This window comes from Ambystoma mexicanum, chromosome 9 (assembly GCF_040938575.1).
Source record: "Ambystoma mexicanum isolate Mex_15411 chromosome 9, UKY_AmexF1_1, whole genome shotgun sequence".
In the NCBI taxonomy this organism is placed as follows: Eukaryota; Metazoa; Chordata; class Amphibia; order Caudata; family Ambystomatidae; genus Ambystoma; species Ambystoma mexicanum.
In genome coordinates, this window is record NC_090931.1 from 881,157,649 (window position 1) to 881,180,253 (window position 22,605).

General features: G+C 45.4%; 1 protein-coding gene across 4 annotated transcripts in view; it reads right to left on the reverse strand.

Moving 5' to 3' along the window:
• AGAP1 (ArfGAP with GTPase domain, ankyrin repeat and PH domain 1) overlaps positions 1-22,605 on the reverse strand; it is a 1,778,872-nt gene that overhangs the window by 334,407 nt on the left and 1,421,860 nt on the right. For 3 of the 4 annotated variants that reach the window (XM_069615994.1, XM_069615993.1, XM_069615991.1), the window contains one exon: positions 18,017-18,094. The exons of the other annotated variant lie outside the window; for it this stretch is intronic. In XM_069615994.1, coding sequence (XP_069472095.1) covers positions 18,017-18,094 — 78 coding nt within the window. The remainder of the gene's footprint in view (positions 1-18,016; positions 18,095-22,605) is intronic. 4 annotated transcript variants of the gene reach the window in all.

A 22,605-nucleotide genomic window follows, 5' to 3' on the forward strand; every position in this document is an offset into this window, starting at 1 on the left:
AGAATACACTTAATTTGACCTACAATAACATATCCAAAGCACAAATGAATGGGAGCAATTTTACTGTTCGGGTATATAACACCCGAGTTACGATTTGCCCCTGGAATGCGAGTGGATAGAAAGGAGCAGTCAGGTATACTAGGCCGCAAACAGAATTAAAATCCAACCTTCCCCCACAAAATGAGAGGCTAAATCGGATTCAAACCCCTTTGCAATTGCATTAACAACACTCGGAATTGGTAAATAATTCATTTACATGTGCGTTTGAATAAATGAGGTAAAGATGAATTATAGCAGTATCAGAGATGTAAGAACACTAGCAAATTACAATGCAAGATATTAACAATGGGCATACAGTTCAGACAATCTACTTTGAAGTGACAATACAGTGCAGCCAAATCACACGCATAGAATTTGCATTTTCTTACTTTGACGGGATTAAATGTCAAAACGGTTTGAAAAACAGGTGAAAGACAGAATTGGAATGCAGTTTTTATGCTGGATGAGATGACAGATGCACATCACAGGGATAATACGCGAGCGAAAGAGTGACTAACTTAATGACAGGATGAGATTCTCAAGGGGAAAGTAAGTTCGGTTTTAAAAATAAAAGCAGTTAACAGAGAAAATCGGTTTGGAAAGGAAAGGACAAGTTTCACTTAAATTAGATTTAGTGCAAAAAAAGAGAAACGCCACCCGTGAATAGAAAAGTCACGCTGCAGTTGTAACCCTTCAAGCAGTGTGTCTCTTTTTAGGGAGAATTAATTTATTTAATCAAAATATTACTCAGGACATACTAATGACGGAAATCAGTGGAAGAATGGCACTAACCCTAGGAAATCAAGGACTGGATGCTCAGAGAATTCTGACAGTTTTAAACAAGTTATCAGGGTATTGATGGGATGACTTTGGAACAAAGACAAGGTATCAAGATGGGGTATGCTATGTGCTGCTATAGGATGGGGTGATACATCAGCACTTGAGTTTGGGATTTGGGACAGCCAACCGGGTTTCTGGACACCAAGACAATATCTGGTCACTGCGGCGGGGCTCTCCTAGAAGGAAACAGCTGGGCCTGTCAGATCACTGGATAGCGAGGGTATAGCTGACATGCAGGTAGTGTGGCAAGATGTCGGTCTGGTCACAGGATACTCCCAAAAAGGGTACCACAGCTTTTCCCCCTTTCTCCCTGAGTTATTGGGATTTTCAGTGGGGTTTCCTTTTGGATCAGTGGTCCCACCGGGATAGGGTCAGCTGTGCTCTGGCCTGGCAGTGGGATCTGGAATCTGGCAGGATGAATATGGAATATTAGGATACACAGGCGCTGGAAAATTCAGAAGAGTGTGAGCTTCCCCCCCTTTTAGAAGGCGGGTGATATCACAGGATTATACAATGGGGCTTGATTTGGCTGGGCATGGCTCTAACAATGGGATAGGTCAGCCTATGTATGTCGCCTCCTCCCTAGAAGACTGGACTGAAGGAGGGGACTCAGTTTTATGGGAGCCATCCCACAGTCATTTTTGTCAAAAATCAGTCAGGACATAAATCGCACATTTTTACAGTTGACACTTTTGCAAATCACATAGGCAAATTACATATTCCACACAGAGCATAACATTCCAAGTCCCAGGTCTGTACGACATTGTTTCGCCCTTCTGATAATCTTTTTGGTGGGAAATATTTCACCTACAATTCTATAACTTTATACATGTGTACATATTATCATAGAGCATGTTTGCATTAATTTCTAACGTACTACAATGGATACTTTCCCCATGATTTACCTTTTTCTGCTGTTTGCGTCCCATACATCCTAGGGAAAGCTACACTGTCTTGTTTTAAACCCCCCAAAATCATATTTAAACTGTTTAAACTTTCACATTACTGCGCTGTCCGGTTGCAGAAATAAAAGTCCAAAGTTTATTAATTCAGAACAGTCTTTTGCCCCCAAATGGCCGGCATTGTCTTCCAAATAAGGGCATTCTTCCAACCCCCAAGCAAATGTCAGGCACTATTCGTGTAGGGCCATGGATTTGCCTTTTGAAGCTCCTCAGTTTAGGTTGAGGAGAGGTGCTGCTTCAAAGATCACACCTCGGTATCCCAGAATCTATTGCATCAGCTTGAAGCACTGCCAGAGTCTGATGAGCGTGTTACATTCTTCCTCTTGGTCCATTCATAGTTTCCAAGGGGCTGGCCCCCTTGGGGGAAGGCAGATCCTGTTCCCAGAAAGCAAATGTCCTTTGAAGCCAGGCCAGGGAAAAACCTGTTCTGTGGCTTCAGCACAGTAAATTAATGTATTTATTAGTTTTTTCCTGAAGAAAGCAAATCTGTTGGAATTAAATATCCCATATATGTTTACCAACAAAACCCCCATCACATTCTGTGCAAAGACAGGGCCTTAATTCAATATTTCACTTTTAAACAGCATTTTCTTTGACAAAAGCACGTTTTACACGTGGGTTCATTCTGCTGGGATGTCACTTTCAAATGCAGCCTTCTCACATTCATTTTATGAATTTTTCCAAAGCCCCAGTCATGTTTCTAATGCACAGGCATATGTCCAAATAAAGATCCATTGAAACTGACATGAACTAGGAGAGAGAGAGGGCTTTTTATAACGAATTTAGTTGTGATATTGTGCTGCAAAGTAAAGCATTTTGCATAAGGCTTGAAGTGAAGTTTTTGTTATTTCACAGATCTTGCCTGACACAGCCTGTCATTCAGTGAGAAGTGCTTTCCTTTGCTGGAGCACAACCTGAATATGGCTGGGCATAGCTGGGTCTCACTGGAACCAACTGTGTACTGTTGAACAGATGAAAAAGAGCATCAGGCGCAGTCACTTTGAATGTAAAATATTTCCTTTTTCAATGGAGAATTTTGAGAAAGCAGCACTGCTTTTCAATTCTTTTCTTTGGTGCACATAAGGAAAACACTGCCAGTCTTTCTTGTGGTATTCCATGTTCCATCTTGCCCAATAGGTGCTCGGCAAACACAGCGCAGCTATCATTTTTGTAGCTGCAAAACACAGTTTTGATGCGAAGCAATGGTGCTCAGAGCCAGCGCAGCCATTCTGCTGGCACTGCTGAATTGCAGCTTGTTGATGGAGGGGAATTCTCCCGGTTTGGTAAATGTACCCCACAGCTCCTACGTGTCTCGTAAGGGTGCAGTGAGGTGCCAGCCTCTAGATGGATACGGCCTTATTCCATTAATGCCTTTGCATGATGCATCTTTTGAAAGAGGTCCTTTGCTCCACTGATCACCAGTGAAGGGACTTGGGGTGAGAGTTGCATGGTGTCTTTTTTAAATTTCACGCCTATACAGACATTACATATTTTGTTTCCATCAGCATAAAGTCACTGATATATATATATATTTTTTTTTTACTTGTAGTCCTGTTTCTTTTGATTTGTTCGTTTGTCTAGTTTTTTTGTACGCACGGAGGCCTGTGGGCGTGTTGTGCTTTATAAGAAACAATAATAATAATAATAATGTGTATCAGAATTTAGTCAAATTCATGTTTTTAGCAGGGGCTATTTCATTTAAGTTTCATGGAGATCGTCTAATCCATTGCTGATCATTTATTTTCTTTCCAATCAAAATATTCTTCTTTTCCAAGTTAATTATATTTTTCTTGCAGTTTTTACTTAAAAAATAGGCATGTGCTGAACAGCAGTCCTATCAAAGTCTCAATGATAGTGAAGCATTTAGACACAATCTGGATGATAGTATACAAGAATTAAGAAAGGAGAGACTTTAGATGTCTCTCAGCTACAGTGTTACATATAAAGTGTCTGGTCTTAGGCACACCATCTTTAGGGGTCTCAGAGTAAATTCTGTTCAGAAAAATCCAATATGTTGGGCACTAGAACTGGTAGGGATGAAGATGCAGGAGAGCGGACCTCCACCCCCAAGCCTCTACAAGAACAACATAGGGTGTGTAAAGCGGCCCGGAAGAGGAAGCACTCTTCTACCCCCCTGGACTCAGATATGGGGAAGAGAGAGAAGCCCCAGGAGGCAGATGATGCCTTTAACCGGCTAAGGGACGCTTTGCTTGCTAAATCAGCAGTGCCCTGCCTCGTACCCCCTACCCCAGCGGCGAAAAACATAGGGGAAGTGCCTTCATCCTCAGAAGAATACGATCAAGATGAGCAAGAGGAGGAGGAGGAGGAGTCTGTCAGGAGGTAGTACAGGGAAGAAGGAGAGAGAAAGACTGATAGAGAAAAAAGCCAGCTTGGTGGAGAGTACTCCCGTGGAGGACATGTCAGACATGTTAGAGCCGGAGTCCATTAGGCACCCCAGATCCACTGACTGGACCCCATCTCCGAGGATAGCATTATATATGGCTCAGAATATCAGGAAACCTTTGGAAAAGGAGACCAGGTTCCGACTTCGGTCAGAGTGTCCCAGGCCAGAGCTTTCAGGGAAGGTAGCAGAGACCCTGGAGCTCGACCCCAAGATGTTTACTTTTGTCACGAAAGCCGGGAAGGACGCTAGACGAGGGATGGGCCGTGCTTGGCGGTCCTGTCAGGATAAAATACTGGATTTAACAGGTCCCATAGCTAAAATGATGGACCTCGCCGAGAGAGCGAAGGACAACAGAGAGCCTGTGGACCCGTTCATCATAGCAGGGTGGGTTCAGCGAGCCGTGTGTCTTCTCGGTAATGCAAATACAGCCATTTCAGCCGAGAGACGCAGGTCTATGATTTTAAAAATAGACAACAAGCTATGGGACCTAGCCTCATACGAGGCAGGGGAAGGGGCACAAGGTCTGCTCTTTGGCGACACATTTGTCAAAGAGATTAATAAGTTCGTCGGGACTTGTACGGCGCTCGAGAAGGCGCAAGCATTGATTAGAAAGGTGTTCCCTACTCGAGATTTTGCAGGGGCCGGCCGTCACAGGGGCCGCTCGACCGGTCGCTTCAATTCCAACAAGAGGCCCCAGGGGCCTAGGGCCCAATACTGGGAATCGCGCCAGCAAGATGCGTTCTTCCCGAACAGAGGCAGAGGTTCCAGAGGATGCCGAGGAAGAGGATACTTCAGGCAGCCGAATAATTCCACAGGTGAGAGAGCGCGCAGCGAGATATCCCCCAGTTGGAGGGAGGATGTTGCTTTTTATGGACAATTGGTGCGAATTATCAGCAGCGCTTGGGTACTTCAGACTGCGCAGTGGTTTCACCTAGATTTCATAAGGGAGCCAATTCAGTCTCAACCCCCACAGCGCATGCGTTCCTCAAAGGAAGAGGTAGCACTATTAGATGCAGAATTAGAAGCGCTGGCGCAAAAACAGGCAATACAGAGAGCACAGCCCCACTCAGAAGGATCCCCGAGCAACATGTTTGTGGTCCACTGCAAAGGCAAAGTAAGACCGGTCATCAACAGGAACTGAACGGTTGGCTAGTTTACAGATACTTCAAGATGGAGGGAAACCACCTATTGGCGGACCTCCTGGGGAGAACCGATTGGCTAGCATGACTAGACCTGAAGGATGCATACCGGACGATACCCATAGCCCCTCTATACTGCCGTTTCCTTTGGTTCGAGTGGAAAGAGGAGGTATGGCAGTTCAAGACGCTGCCTTTCGGGTTAGCATCGGCGCCTTGGGCCTTCACCAAGTTAATGAGGCCTCTAGTCACCGCTATGAGAGAACAAGGAATAAGGATGATCATATATTTGGACGATATCCTACTCATGGCAGAGAACAGGGAGAGACTGCAGAGGCAGGTTCAGTGGGCGACTGCTTTCATCTGCAGTCTAGGCTTCCTGATCAGTGAAGAGAAGTCGGAACTCATTCCATGCAGGAGTTCCTAGGTTTCACCATAGATACGAGGAAAGCCACTCTAGCCCTGCCGCCCTCCAAGACAAGATCCATCAAGAAGGACCCGAAGAAAGCCCTGGGGGGACAGTTTATTTTGCTTCGGAATCTAGCCAGGATAGTGGGTCTACTTGCAGCCTTGATTCAGGCTATCTTCCCCGGGCCTTTACACTATCGAGCCCTTCAGAGGCTCAAGATCAGGTACCTGCAAAAAGGTTGGAGATACCATCATCAGGTCCTGTTGGATGAGGACAGCAAAACAGAGCTCCGCTGGTGGCTTCACAATATGGAAGCATGGAACGGCAGGGCCATCTTCGGAGACCTGCCAGAGCTCATTGTGGAATCAGACGCCAGAAGGTCAGGCTGAGGAGCCAGGTGCGGGCACACAGACAGGAGGAAAATGGTCCCAAAAAGAGCTAGAGCTGCACATCAACTGTGTGGAGCTTCTAGCAGGATCGTTCGCAGTCAGGGCCTTCTCCAAGGACAAGGCGCGGTGCTGCATTCTGCTTCGCATGGACAATATATCTGCAGTGAGATATATCAACAAACTGGGAGGAATAAATCCAAGATGCTCGTGGAGATTGCCAAAGACTTCTGGCACTTCTGCCTGAGCAGGAACATATCGGTCAAAGCAGAATATCTTCCGGGAGCGAAGAATACTGTGGCCGACTGGAACTCCCGCTATCTGATAGCCTCAAGCGATTGGAGACTACACAAATCAGTCTTTGACCGATTACAGCGCAGGTGGGGTCCGTTTCATACAGATCTGTTTGCTTCCAGACTAAATACACACCTGCCGAGCTACTTCAGTTCCGGGAGCGATAGAGACGGATGCGTTCCTACAATATTGGGGGCTCCACATCCATTATGCTTTCCCCCCTTTGCGATGTTAGCCAGAGTGCTAGCAAAGGTACGCAGAGACAAGGCCAAGTTATTGATAGTAACTCCGGAGTGGAAGTCTCAAGCCTGGTTTCCGGTTCTGATGGAACTTTCCACGGATTTCCCTCAGAGGATCTCACACTGAGAGGATCTCCTCGTAGATCCGGTGGGAGCACCACATCCTCTGATTCTGAATCAGACGCTAACCCTGCTGGCCTGCAGAATTTCAGGCAAAGGTGGTGCTTGCCGGAACTTTCAGAGGAGGCTACAGAGCTCATCAAAGTATCATGGGCTCCCTCGACAATCGGGAGCTATAATTCCACTTGGCAGGCCTGGGAATGATGGTGCAGGGGGAGGAGTATTTCTCCCATTTCAGCTCCTATAACGCAAGTCATAAATTTCCTAGCGTCCCTTAGTGCAGGAGGGAAAGCATTCAGAACAATAGGAGTGTATAGATCAGCCATTTCGGCGGGTCATGAGCTAGTGGACGGAGTACCAGCAGGAGAAAATCCAGCAGTGGTGAGACTTCTCAAGGGTATTAAAGTGAGCAAGCCTCCGTTGCCTAGGTACTCGGTTCTGTGGGACATTATGAAAGTTTTGCATTTGTTTGAGCAGTTGCCAAGAAATTATCTTTTGTCAGGGAAACAACTGTCCGGGAAGTTAGCCACTTTGCTGTGTCTTGTATCTTGTAGACAAATTTCAGATGTGAAGGCTCTTGAGATAGATCAAAAGATTTTCTACCCGAAAGGAGTGGCATTCAACATAGCGCAGCATACTAAGACCAACTCCAGAATAATTACATACCCATACTTTCCAGATAACAGCAGCCTCTGCGTAGCGCAATGCATAAAGCAATATGAAGCAGTTACAGACGCAATAAGACCATTAGGAGTGACAACTGTTTATTGCCCGTAGGAAACCTTATAAATTCAGTAGCTCCGGCTACTATAGCGAGATGAGTGAAGGAAATTATGGAATTAGCAGGAATAGACATTTCTGTTTTTGGAGCTCATTCGGCCAGAGGAGCTATGGCTTCCGGAGCTTTTGCAGCTGGAGTTCCGCTGCAGGAGATCATGAAAGCTGCAGATTGGTCCAGTGACTCAGTATTCAGGACTTTCTATTTCAAGCCAGTAGCGAATATCGCAGCTGCAGTGATGCAAAGCTTTGAACAAGCATAATGTTCGCCTCCGGTCTTGTCATAGAATGAAGACTGCCCATGCGCTAAGCGCAGGAAGTCTTGATTCTATTAAAGACACAGAGGTGAGCATTATCCCTCCCTACAGAATTCAGTGGTGTAAATAATGTTGTACTGCATTATTATGATTCAAGGTTAGAGACGAATTCCCAGCCCTAATGATCCTGATTTCTCTTTGATCATAGGAGAGGAGCAGAAGAATAATCGGGACTGAAGGAAAGACACATATCAAATAGAAGGCTATGCCATGCAGAGTAGCAGAGACAATACAAGTTGTTAAAGGTTGCATCTGTTAGACAATTACAGGAGTTAAGTAGTGAGAGAAGAAAAAAAGAAGAGTAAAGTACCTAGAGACACTGGAACTTATACTTACAGGGGAGCCCTCAATGGAGGACTGAACTGAGGCTAGGGACTACAGAGCCTCTGAGACCCTTGATATATGCAGTTCAGACTCACCTTCAGAGCTCATCATGTTTTGTTATTTTTATTTTTAAGCCAGTTGGGCATACTTTGACTGTAAAAAAATAAAATGAAAAAAAAAACAGGTTTAAAAAAGTAAAGTTTGGAATTGCTGTTGAGCAGTGAATAAAGAAGAATAAGCATAATGCTCGCCTCCGTGTCTTTAATAGAATCAAGACTTCCTGCGCTTGGCGCATGGGCAATCTTTATTATTTATAAAGATTAGTTGATAGATTGGTCCTTTTTTTCATGCTCCCTCTATTTTTTTCCGCTTACGGATCAAATACAAGAATGTAAAAACAATATCAAATTCGAATAATGTTTTGCTTCTGAAATTATCGAACAATGCATGTTACAATTATGTTTCAAATTTCCAAGCTTTAAATCTAGAATAAATATTATTGCCTTGAGAATGTCTAAATCAGCTCAGGATTTCCTAGCTATGTTCCCTGTAGTTAAAATGTCGTGAAATTGAATGTTGTTAATGGATGATACACAATGAAGTTAGATGAAACTTTATACACCATTACAAAAATGTTAAAATGTACTGTTTGGTCAAATCGAGTCATTTTTGATTGGCAAAGAACTCGGCTCAGTTTATGCTGATCTCTCTAAAACCCAGGTCCTAAAACTAGAGAACAGATATACTGTCTGAAGAAGAGTACATTTCAGTACGGTGACCACAGAGTTATGTTTGCAGGAAAGAGACACGTAACTGATACAATTTCATTTTCTTTAAGACTTCTAGAAAATCATGTCTAGATGGCATTCTGAAAACTACAACTTCATAGAGTTTTGCAATGGCGGATGTTGAACAGTGCCTAACCAAAATCGGTGGCTCCCTGATAAAGCTGACCAATAAATGGTGTAAAGCATACCACATCTGGACAGCAAAACCAGACCTCGAATAGTTTTCTCTGTGTAATTTGTGATGCATGGTTCTGAACCAAGATCAGCAGGATCAATGCAGACTTTCAGACCTTGATTGCAGGTTAACTTGTCATGTGCAATCAGGAATTACACCTGTCTTCTGTAAGAAATGCCATGAGATCATCCATTTTATCCTGCTCTCAAAGCAAAGGAGATATAAAACCGATGGTCATCAAATGAACTAATCAATTAGTCCTACTATTGTAAAAGGCAAGTGGCAGTGGGGATTACTAAATTGGTCCTCAGTCATAACAAATGTTACAAAAACATCAAGTGGCAGAACAAAATCATACACAAATGGAAACCAAGAGAAAAGGAAAACCAGAAAATGTTACCGGAAAGACTAAAAGCCTTTCGTCAGAACTTTTTTGTTAATAAATCACTAAATTGACATTGTAAAAATCTTAGACTATCGCTCAGATTGCTAGCTTTCCACTAGGAAACTGCAGCAAGCACACCAATAAGCCAAGCTTTAAAGCTTATACAATTCTTAAAAAATCACACTAAACCTGCAGGGCGAGTTTCTTAGTTTGCATACTGGACCTAAGAGAAATGCACTCGCCCCATGGTAACGATATTTACCAGTCCTTTCTGTAAAATGGTGCAATTCACCATAAGCCCATCTCGTATTTGGTGCAATGCTGCCACCTCTAAGCCAGTCATGCACAGTGAAACATATTTGCCATTTACTCGCCAGCAATATCAAGTACCATAGAATGGGTATTCGCCCGTAATAAAACCTTCTCTGCAATTGAGAGCGGGTTAGTAGATTTTGTAAGCCCTGCTTTATGTCAACTTGCATGAAAACTCAATGGCTCCCCTTTCCTTGCACGCATTCCATTGTAGACTGTGTAGTACCCCACTTTTTTTCAGAAAAGTATCCACTAGTAAGTACGTCAAACAATACCCTCAGATCTTGATAATCCAAACTCCTTCATTCTTAAGTGCCACAGAGTAGCAACATGTTGATGACCAATATCATTGCACAATGGACGTGCACATAAGTTCACTAAATTAGGCTATAATATTTAAAGAAAACAGTCTCTTTCAGGAACAATCCAAAAATTGACCTACTTACTGGCCTTCTCGTATGGGTAAGGGGGATATGGTAGCCTGGCCAGGCGACGCACCAAGTTATTCTTTTTCTTCTCCTGCAAAGCCTTCCCAAAGCATATCACACAGGAAAGAAGTAATGTATTCTTTTACTTCACATTGGTGTCAGCAGATTACAGAAAAAACGTTTGATGTTTTCCTTGATTTACACCCTAGCAGTGGTGAAATACTTCATTAAGCATGTAATAGAAGATTATCACATATTTATATAATGCAAACCTAGCTCAGAAGCAACACAGCGCTGTACAGGTCCCATGGCAAAACGATTGATAGCGAGAATTTAAAAAGTCATTAAGTAAACAGTAATAATTTTCAAAGTACAATATGAGGATATTGGAGTATCAAAATAAGCCGAGATCTAGGTTATGTTGGAATAACCGGGCATTCCACGCATTCCTACACTGAAGGAGACTTGGAGCAGTCTGGGTTGCCACTGAGATGTAGCTCCAGAGGATCAGAGCATAGCATGAAAAGGAGGTACTAAGTGAAAATAAATCGATTGCTTATAATCGATTAATAAAATGACCGATTTAGAAAGACAGCTCGGAGACCACTCAAGAGGTCTTTCTGAATCAGACTGTCAGCCCCTGTGATGAACCCGCGTGTGTGTAGGGTCTGACGGGCACAGCGGGACCCAGGAGTCATTGGGGGGAGTGCCAAGTGAATTACTGTCTGCGTAAGCAAAAAGGAATGTTTGTAAAGGGTATGGGCAGGGGCGAAATGTAACTGGTTGCATGTTTGTGTGCGTTTATGTGGTGGGGTGTCAAGGAGGAAAGGGGGGCTCAGAGGTTGAAACCCCCGAATTGAAAGACCCCTTACCCCCACCGGCATTCGCTATTTTGACTTTTTGAGGGCCACACAAGATCGACAAAAGTAAATCAGTCTTTTTATGTGTGGCCTTAGAAAAACGGAACTTTCACACAGAACCAAAAGGGACCGTTTCCTACTGTTATCTTAGAGATCTGGTCTAGTTTCCAGTCGTGTGATGGTCGCTCTGTGAGATGACGGTGTGCCGCCCAATGTTGTAACTTTGGCCATCAGGTAGGCCAGCGTTTCAGCAGTGCATGCCTTGTCGATGAGGCACACCGTTTTGAACCATGCTAGCTGTGATGGGGAGCGAGTATAATGCATGCAAGGAGGGGGTTACATGGTCACATTTCCTACAGTCAAAGATGAGGCTAGCGACGGTGTGGTGGGCAGGTTTGAGGGATGCCTGGTGAGCAGCCATGAGCCTAGCGAGGAGGCAAATACCTGTGAGGAATTTGACCATCTGCACGGCGGATGTGCGCTCACCTGGGCTTTTTTGAAATTGTATATGAAATTTAAAAATGGTTGGCCAACCTATGAAAAATGTGTGTGGCTAATCTGCACACATTTTACTACGTTCACCGTACAACATACACATAGACCTGTGTACTCTGGGTGGACGCAGCCAACAGGAGCACCCCCCCCCCCCCCCGTCATATTGAGTTGGAATCTGACAGGTGGAGCATGCGAGGGCCAAACCTTCCTCCTGCCATGACCAGCCTAATAAACTAAAAGGCTCCTTGGATCCACCCTGTCCTTTCGTGAGCCTTGCAGATGGTGGGCAGCAATTAACTTACAAATAAAGTGTACTTCAAACAGGCCCACATTGTGCCTGGCTGCAGAGGTTAACAAAGGAGGCAAGAAACCCCAACAACCTTTGATATGCACTGTGTCAACCTGAAGTCAGCTCCCGCTCTTAGTATCAAAGGACAGTGAAATGTCATGTCTGGGACTGTATGTATTACAGTAGTCATCCCTGCAGGGGGACCCATTCAGAAGGTACAGGTATGTGGATTGACAGCGCCAGAAATTCTGGTCCCGCCGCAGCTTCAAAGGAGACCTGCTGCTTTAATCAGGAACCACAGAGCGCTCCATTGACCAGAGAGACCCTGTGATCCATAACAGACAGGCAGAAGGGTGGATCTTAGCATTACAGGTTTTCACCCCTTTACCTTTTCTGTTGCAAAACACTATGGTTATGACCTCATGCATACAGGAGATTGTTGGTGGGGACCAGGACTGGTTTATTATGGTAGGATTACCCTACATCAATCACTGTAGCCCGTTTGGCTCTAAAGGAGGGTGCAGCCCCTCTTTTGGCAGATCTGAAGGCTTCACCAGAAACAGGAAGAACTCAGCATTGGACCCTGGCTGAAGGTACAGTCTCCAAGAGGGAAGCAAAATTCCTCCCCAAAGCAATTCCCAGGGAACATAGGGAGATACCGAATTCAGAGGAACCTACAGCAGCTCCAGAACCGGTACCCAGCTAGCACACAGCATGCCCCGCTAGGCTCTGCAGCAGGCTTCCTAGATGGAAAGTACCAGAGAGTCTCTGAACCAAATCAAGGACAAGGTAGCTGCCTGCAACACTCTCCTCAACTTTGGGCCGTCCGCCTTAAAAGAAGACACAAGCCTAGTGAAGAAGCTAGGAGGACTGCATTCACAAGCATCTACTGACTTTCGCCTTAAAGGACATTTTCGAGCCAGTTGAACCCCTCAAGCCACAACAGACTGCACCGCTGTTACACCACAGTCGCTAAAGCCATCCGAGACACCTCAACCATTGCTTCAGAACCGCATTCCAGCACTGAGAGAATGATTCCTGGTCTTGATCCGCCGTGTAGGCCAGCCTGCAGCCGTCCATGTAGCCTTGCTCGCCGAACTGCCTGCCAACTGATACCCACAGTAGTCTCCTGTCGAACGCTGTTGCAGAAGCTACAACGCGCCCTGTTGAGCACCAAGAACATCTACAGCACAAGGTACATTGTGGTTTTGTCCCCCTTAGCCTTCTCCGAAGGCCCCTAGTGACATTTTACAACCCATTGCTCCCTTTGTGTTGAAACCAAGTATCCTTGAACTATTGTGATTAATTACTATACAGACTACACTCCTTCAGTATCCAGAGTGCATCCCTTTTCCTTCTTTGAAACTGTTGGTCCTCTGCATTCCTTTAGAGGGTGGATTGCATTTCGTACTGTGCTAGAACTGTCTGTCGTGATAAAAAAGTAGATATTTTTATACAACCTTGACTAGACAGTCCCTTTTAACTTGGGGTAATAATTGTATTATTGCTGTATTGCAACTAACCAATGATTCACTACTTATCGGAGATAAGCCTGCTGTTCCGTCCACGTTACCAAAATTGGGCAAGGAGGTTTATAATAGACTTGTGTTTCCAATCGGTTCGGATCCCTTCTGGTGTACCAGAGGTGTGGGGTCGATTGATGGTTCAGAAACTGATATTCATCCCTGGAGCAGTGGTACACCGAAAGTTGATTTGTCACAATACCCCATCAATATACACTATCAGTAGGGCCTGCACCATCATTTAGTAGTCTTGGTGCAGGAGGAAGGGCTTGATCTTGCACAGTAGAGAGATGTAAAAGAAAATAATTAGAGCCTTTATCTCAATGTGTTGTTGGGAGTATAGATTGCTATCTGCAAAGAAGCCTAGGCATTTTGCTGAGTGGGTGAATTGATGGTTAAACCCATCCCAAGCAGATTTAAGCCACAAACCTTTCCTGCCTGAAGGGGTATCCCATGAGTATGGATTTGGGTCTTGGTGGTTTTGAGTAGACACTTTTCATCCATGTATGAATGATTATAAGGCATGAGCAAAGGCACGCGATATCTTGTGGGCCCTTAACCTTTGGGTACAACTGTGTATCATCGGTCTACTGATGTATCGTGATGTTGGGGTCATCTAGGAGTGAGTTCCATATAGAGGTTAAAGATTACTGGGGAGAGAATGGAATCTTGATGGACTCCACATGTGACGGGGAGGCGTTTAGTCCTAAGGCCTGGTGTCTTCCAAATGGGTAGGATCTGAACTTTTTCAGGGTGGTGCCAGAGAAGCCCCTTCTTTGAGCAAGGAGGGCGAGTATTGGTAATGGTCAACCATCTTGAATTCAGCCGAAAGGTCTAGTCTAGGAGGACTAACATAATATGTATTGAAGTGGTGGCCCTTACTTCTGGAAGCTGGGGTGAAATACCACAATATACATTGAAGTGCTTTGTGAGAAACCTGAATGTGTCTCCCTCTCTAGTCCCGGGGGATCGGTCATCCAGATGGCCAGGACATGGCCATCGCTTTTGGATCCAGTTCCTGTAGATTGACCATTCCGGGAGGATCACATGGATGGGGGTGTTCTTGAGAAGTGGGCACCGATGTGTGAGACAAGGTATCCCCCTTCTTCAAACACATTTTCCCCATCCTACCATGTAGGATATTCCAAAACAACTCCCAACCCCTTTTCTGACACGAACAATTTCGCACCACACAATTGACAACAGACTAACACCAGTTCTATTTACCTGACATGTCCCAATAGAAGGGTCAGGCAAAGTCAGACAATTGATCAGAATCACACACACCGGACGGCCCTTTCCCTTCCCCACAGGGATAAAAGGTGCAGCACAAAAGCACATTGCGAGCAAGGCAGACAGTACGATGTAAGAGCTAACTCAGCACGGCAGCTCAAGAGGAGTAGAAAGAAGTTCAGACGGAGAGGGTGACAAGGAGAGAGTCGACCTTGCTCTTTCCAACCAAGGCCTGTGAAACCTCTGCAGGGGGAATGACAAGTCTGAACAATAGCCAGCGCTTATTGCACCAGATGTCAACAGTACACAAGACCCTCCTCTGCTGATTGCCAAGCCGGGAAGAGACACGTGTCTCTGTAGCACCAACCTTGATTCCGAGGCGAAAGGAAGAGAAGCAGTTCATCACAGCCGGTGAGTCGAGGAGAGTGTGGATAAGTAACCAAACTGTGTTGACTGAAAAGTAGCCAAGGGCTAAATTGAACTTTGAAAACGGGTAAAACCCTATACAGAAGAGTCTGGCACCACGTGGGTGCTCACGCAGGACAGTAAAGACTACCGTAACCAGAGGACCTTGGGAAGAGGTGAAGAACGGTCAAAGTGGTCATACAGGGGTCTTGGAAAATCCTCTGTACCGTTGAGTCTTTGAACAACAGAGAAGCTAGGGGAAGTGAATCCTGCATGATGAAAATTAGTACATGAACTGTGTTTCATGAAGATTGGCAAGAGTGAACCCGGCAGAGGGAAGTCGACAATCAAGGGAAAAGAACGAAAACTTGTTTAAAAAGACATAAGATTTGTGAAAGCAAGAAACATTGCAAGAAAAGGGGAAAGAAAGCGTACCCCTTGTCATCTGGGGTCTGAGCCCAGCCGAGGGAGAACCAGGGGTAGAAAGTTATCACTCAAAGTTCACTGAGAAAGGAACTGTTTTGTTAATTTGTTGAATACGACTTCTGAGGGGTATGCACCCAGAAGAGGGACCCAGGGGTGAAGCCATCACCCAAAGAGTTCTTAGAACTGAACTTGTGTTTGTTTGTTGAGAGCATCAGGCGTCAAAGGCAAGAGAATTTTCATTACAAAGAGACTTAACCATCGAAGAACCCGATTGCTGATACAGAACTGTTAGCTCGTGCAAGAAAGGCTCGAACATGTGCGGTCTTCCAAAGTTACACCTTGTCCTGTGCTAAAACATGGGGAAGGGAGAGCTCGAGGCAATCACATCCTGACTTATTTGTGAACACTTTCTTCTTTATTTTGAATATCCATCACACACTCTTTCTGTAATTAGTTGTAATGAATTGGCAATACTTTTTTTAATTTTTTTTTTTAACTACAGGCTTACTACTTTGACAAGACACCATAAGAACAGCGTTATTTTTCATTTGATGGTCGACGCTTGCTCCCATCTTCGATTTAGATTAGGCATTTTTCCACCATGCATTTACAGTTTAATAAACTGTGATCACTTGTGTCTGTCTTTACTGTTGTCACCATGAGTTCCTTCCAGCTTCCAGCAGAGATCGAGTTTTAAGCTTCTTATTCTCAAATTAAAAAGTGGAACAATGCTTTAATATTTAAGATCAAGCAATTGCTGAATCCATGGAGCAGTTACGGGTGGAATTTAGAGAACCTTGGCCAGGCTAGATGTCCTGTATGGACAAGTGCATTAGACAGGTGGTCAACCAGGAAATCTCAGACATAATCTCAGCTTCATCACTTGACACCATTGTGTCATTCCAGGTAACCAAAATCTCCCTGTGCCTCATTCATTATTTGCTAAAACGTATGAAAGCCATTGGAAACAGGCAAATACAAACCTAGAAAACGGAATATTTAGGTGCATATTCCAGTCATATTACCAGATCCTGAATCACATGGCAAGCTTGGACAAGTCTTCCATTCCCATAATTTGAGGCATATTTCCTGTTCCAATTAGGACCCCATAGCACCTTTCAACTGAACGTTTCCTTTCCCTCCAAGTGTGTGTAATGTTTGTTTTGAGGTGGTCACGAGTAGGCCCGTTTTTATTGCTCTGATGACTGTGCAGCAGTAATTGTGTTGAGAAAAAAAATGGAAAGAACGAGGATTATAAATTAGGCAAGGTTAATGACTGGGATGAGAGTACAGGGACTTGTTTACAGAAATAGCCCAGCAATTTAAAATGTACACGAGATTTAATGTCAGTGGCTGGTTAAATCACTAAAACCAACAGCCCAGAACACCGTGACATTAAGAATAATATTACCCGGTGTAACTCTTCCAAAATAAGTCAATTAGTGGTAGGCCGAAAGCTTGCCACTGCCTGACCTACCTTCCTTCCTTCCTTCTCTCGGTGCTCCTTCCAATCATAGGCCCACACCCTCATTATGCTGAATTTAGTGGAGTGTGTCCTGCTCTGCAGTGGCGGAGGCGGCCGCCCTACATGTGAGGCGCTGCTCGATGCCCCCCTGCGGCCGGCATTCAGTAGAATAGCGATCTCTGCCATTTACAATAACAGCGAAACAAAAAAGCAGATTATAATTGTGTTCTTCAAATCAAGAGTAGATGGCAAAGGTGGGGGGAGCGGCCACAAAATAAATACAAATAAAATTCAATCTGTGCTTATACAGAAAACGCTTGCGCTCCACACAAGGCAAATGTGCAGTCAATTTGTGAACTCTGAACCTGTCCGACCTTTTCGCCGACACAACAATCTCTCGCATTTACAAGCAAGAGCGGAACATGCAAATGCCCCAATGCCCACCCCCCCTCTTTCTCTACCCTCCCATCAACTCTCCCCACCACCCCCCTCGCCTCTCGCCTCCGGTTCGCGGGCTGGCGCGGGAAGCCATTATGGAGAACGCGCTCTCAAAAAAACCAAATTAAAAGGCTGTTACTTAAATGTCAAAGCACACCATTGTGTTCTGCTACAGATCATTACACCTGATACGAACACTTTATAAAGAGGGAAAAAACGGCTGTAATAACTCGGGAAAAATATTACACTGAATGCCCACATGTATAAATAGGAGGGGGTGGGAGGGTGGGGGGGGGGGTTAAAAAAATCAACGGGGAGAGGGAGAGAAAGGTTTTCTTCTTTAGTAATTTAAACATCACAAGTCTACGCCTGGAGGGAAAGGTCAAAATTTAAGTAAGCCGAGAGGAACATGGATGGAAAAAACGGAGCGGGTGGAGATGGAGGGCACGAGAGGCTGACATGAGATGGAGCATGCTGGGGGAAGAGGGGGGCGCCAGGCTGCAGGGCAAGGATGGCAGGTTGAGATGCATGGCTGTCAATGCATTACCTTCGGTGTTGGGGCCGGTGCCGCTGTATATATTTCGCAGGCTACCAACACGGTTAAGTTTCCATGCTTTGCGCTTGGCTGCATCCAGGGTGGCGGAAGGCAGGAGAAAGAGAAAAAAAGGAAAAAACCAGGAGAGAAAGAAAGAGTTGAACAAAAGGAAACGGGGAGAAAAGAAAGGGTACAAAAGAATTGGAGCATATGCTGGTCAGTCACAAGCCCAGGCCGGGCCTAACATGCACACAAGGAAGACGGGGTCACTCTTCAGCAAGAGGGGGGGATAGGAGGGCTAGCTCGCCACCAGCGCCCCATCTTCACCGTGCTTGGAGAAAATTAGTGTACAGTTGGAGTGCACTTAAACAGAAAACAAATAACTTGCCAGATTCACACGCGGTGCCCACACAGGAAGCCAGAGGTAGCTTTCTGGTGTCTAAGGGAGGACACAAAAAGTTGGGCCCGAGAGATATTTTGGTTATGCACGAGGGAAGTTCTCTGTGGGAAGGGGCTTCAGTGAGGGTCGGTGGGTTCATTCAATGCTTGGGGTGAAGGTGAGGGTGATGGGGGAGTCTCTGGTCCATTCAATGCTTCTTGGCTCTCTAGGAGAGCAGGGGGATCAATGATGGGTGGGGTTACTCCCTGGACCCATGCAATACCCATTTCTGTGGGTAGCTGGGGAACAATCTGTGTCTTGGGGTTGAGGTTGCTGGCGCTCACAGTGAGGGGCAATAGCCCGGTCTATGGTTTTTCTAGCAATCCAAATGTTCTGGAGAGTCGAGCCTAACCAGATGACATGTAGCTTGAAATTCTAGCACCCAACAACCAGAGTGCAAATGCGGCCTCTTTTGCACATTAATCAACATCACGTGAAACCGCAAAGATCTTGTGGACAGGCAAACCTAGGGTAGGGGGGTCACAGGTGAGTGCAATTATTGACCCTCTAAACTATCCCCCCCCCACCTCCCACTGGAACGCGCATCAGTGGCTTTTATCTGCTTCCCTGATATTTTTAAGTTCTTTGTTTCACTCTACACCGGGTCAACTCTTTGATTTCATGGGGTTACATTCAGTGCAGTGCTACCCATAGTAATATTCTCAATGTCAAAGGTCACACTATGCTCCAATCAGTGGGCATACAAAAATACATGCTTTCCGTTCCATTACCCCTAAGACTTTCGTGAAAAGACGTGCCTGGTGTTTCTTGCAGGAGTTCGGGGAGCATGAAGGGCAAGATGAGACATCTGAAGGGTGGGGTTGTCTCTAGGCCATTCAATGCTTGGCTTCTATCTTGGGGTTAGAGGCTATCAACAAGGCCTCTCTGGCTTTGTTTAATACTTGGTGTATCTTCATTGTTTATTTTCTCTTGGGAGAGAAACGGGAGCGGTAAAGAAAATCTCAATTTCACAGAATGATTGGCGTCTGTAGTGATGCACTCGGTCCGAGGCGCATTCAGCACACATTCTCTCTCACTCTGCAGTGAGGGAGTTCAGTGTAGCAGTGAGGGGCATGACCCTCCAGAATCACCCAGGTGTCAGGAAGGCGATTTCCCTCCTGTGGAGAACGAGCACAGATTCACAGGAGGAGGTCAAGGCAGGGCCAGCAGTTAGTCACTACCAGCCTAGACCAGATTGGAAGTGATAACTCGGAGGAGAGATGGAGGGCTCTGCCAGTGTATTCTGACATCTGCCATCAATGCCCGTCTCCTAAACGAAAAGGGTGCAGTGATGGGCACTGACAGCGCGACCTAGAGGGACAACACGCAGTTGAGCAACCCAGGGGCCAAGCTAAAGCTCCACGTCCACACGCTCACATGGACTGCAACACCGAGTAAACTATTCTCTCTGACCTCTAAACTGTGTGTATCGCACAAGCGCAGCAGAGCTCCCAGCGGCACAGCCCACAGCGAGGAAGACACTGGCGCTGTTTGACAAGTGTTTCTGAAACTCACCATGTCAACTAGCTCAGAAAGTGTGGGCCAGAGGCCAATTGCTATCCACCACACCGAACCGCACAGCTAAGCACCCTCTGGGAGGTTGTTGGTTTAGGTGAAGCAATGTGTCCCAACCTACCCCTCTCAGTGTAACCAGGCACCATATAGACTGAGTGCAGCTGCACTGCTTTCAAATGATAAGCCACAAACAGGGACATAGAGCCAAATCATCTTCCAGACACACTGGCGTGTAGAGGAGCACAGGCGTCCACGGCTGAGAATAGTCTCCGTTTAGCAACCACAATTAACAACTTTATCAGCTTAAAAACATGAAATGTATGACACTACAGTTAAGAGGTGTGTGTTGGGTGTGCTCAAATATCCAGGGCAAACCACTTGACAGCCCTTCTGTGAGGGTGAGTTCAGAGGCCGCAGGCTTTGCTCAATGCCCTGGTTAATGGTCACATCTTTTTGTTCAGTTATTACATGTAGAGGGCAGAAACCCTCCTTGCACTCCTCTCATTGACGCTGAGGGCAAGGAGTACACTTTTTCGGATACAATCCACTAAAGGGAAAAGCCATCAAATATTTTAGGGACAAAAATAATGCAAGAGACACATTTTAAGAGCACCTTGGGCCTACTAATTGGTTAAATAAAGTTTTTAAAAAAATTCATAAAGTACATCCCTTCATGACTTTTCCCTGGAGTAGTGCAATTTCAAAATGAGCTTTCTTTAGCGCCGTCTTGCCCCCTTCTTCATGATCTGGACAGGATTCTCCATCCCCAACCAAAACTCTTCTCTTTGAATCTGCTGCAAACAAATCGGCTCACCATGGAACCACCATCTACAAATTCTCCCCACCATGGAACCCCATATCAGCACCTATTCTCACAATGGCTTCCTCCACTATTTCTGATCATCATCAATTCTTCACATATTTCCTGTGTGGATGCCAAGCACTAAATTCTGTTCCACTTTTATTGATTTTTTCCAAACAAAATATTGAGATGAACGTACACATTTCCCCATCGTTAAAGTCTGAAATGCTTTTCTAGAAAATGTTTCCGTTAGTCACTCTTGTGGCATAGCTGGAACAAAACCATGCCCACTCACTCCGTAAAAACTGGTTTCTTTGCCAGTAAAACCATTTTATTTATCAAGGTATCTTTTAGTAGTTGGGTGAATAAAGGCATCTTTTTTGTAAAATTCTCATTATGGTTTCTCTGAAGGTATGGGATTTATAAAGCATAAACTTAGCAGAGAAGCAATGGAGTGCTGTATCATAGGGGATGTACCCAGAGTTACAAGTAGTGTGCAGGTGTGGAAGAGAAGCTGGGATGGGGAGGGAGTGGTACCAGACTGTGGAGTTCCAGAAGATGAGAAATGGGGTTCAGTGAAGCAATTGACAAGGTATTCATTGAAGAATAGGGTCTTCCAAGTCCTTCCTGAAGTGCAGGATGGAGGGTGCCAGTCTGATCTTCATTGGCACCTTGTACTAGAGACATGGTGCATATAAGGAAAATGGCTGTTTCCCCTTTTTCCCCAGCTTGCAGTTCTTTTTTTTCAAGCCTGAGGATGTTATGGCTTCTGGTGATGTGCTAGCTTTCACAAATGGTGAGTTTCTTGGGCAGGTAGAGTGGTGTCTTGGTTGTGACTGCTTTTTAGGAGATGCAGGCTCTCTTGAACGTGATGTGTCCATGAAGTGGTAGCAAGTGCAGATCTTTGGGCGTGGGGCTTATGTGGTCACATTTTCTTAGTCTTGGTGATGCAGAATGCTGCAGCCTGCTGGGCAGCTTTCAGAGGAGCCAATGTGGCATCTGGGACTCAGAGTAGGGCATTGCCACTGTACAGGTGGAAGAAGATCAGGGCTTGAACAATTTATGAAACTTGAGGTAGGGATGAAAGGCTTGACATTGCAGAGTAGTGCAACCTGGTACACCATGCTGCTTAGGTCGTCTTGGTGATTTGTGTTTTAAATGAGGTGTGATGAATCGAGGGAGTCACATTCCCCAAAGGGGGAGGCCTTCCTGTGAGGCAAGGGCGGGTGAGCACACTATGCAATAATCCCTCCAGGGGTGGAGGTAAGCGGGACCTCACAGGGAGAGACCCCCCTCTTGGGAATAAAGAACACTTTTCCCATGAGGAATTCCCTTCACATTATCCTCCAAAGTCCAACACTGCACTAATGACTAACAAATACCCAGACTCATCTCACATATACTACTGTAATGTTATACCAGAAGAAAAACCTGGTACTGCAACGAGCAAGAACCTAGGAGGAATAAGGAGAGTTTGTCTATTAAACACTGAGATGAAGAAGCTGACAAGAGGTATGATGAATGTGCCAAAAACGAAGCAAGGACTTTCCTAAGTAGTTGGGGTAGCCCCAGCAGTGCCCCATAGAAACAGGTGGTCTAGAGAAGCAGGATGCAAAGCCTTGGAGTTTCGAACTGGCCGCATCGAGAAGGCAAGGAAACCACAGGAGACGCTGCTTAATGCGTTTGAAAGCAGCTCATGGGAGTAGTGACAGCAGTACACTGCCTGACCAACCAAGCGGACGTTCAAGCAGGGCCGAAGGAGAGCCCTCTTGTCAACATGCCAGAGTAGCGACATGCCAGGAACAGGCCCGAGGTGGTCTGTACATTGAGGAGGACTGCAATCCG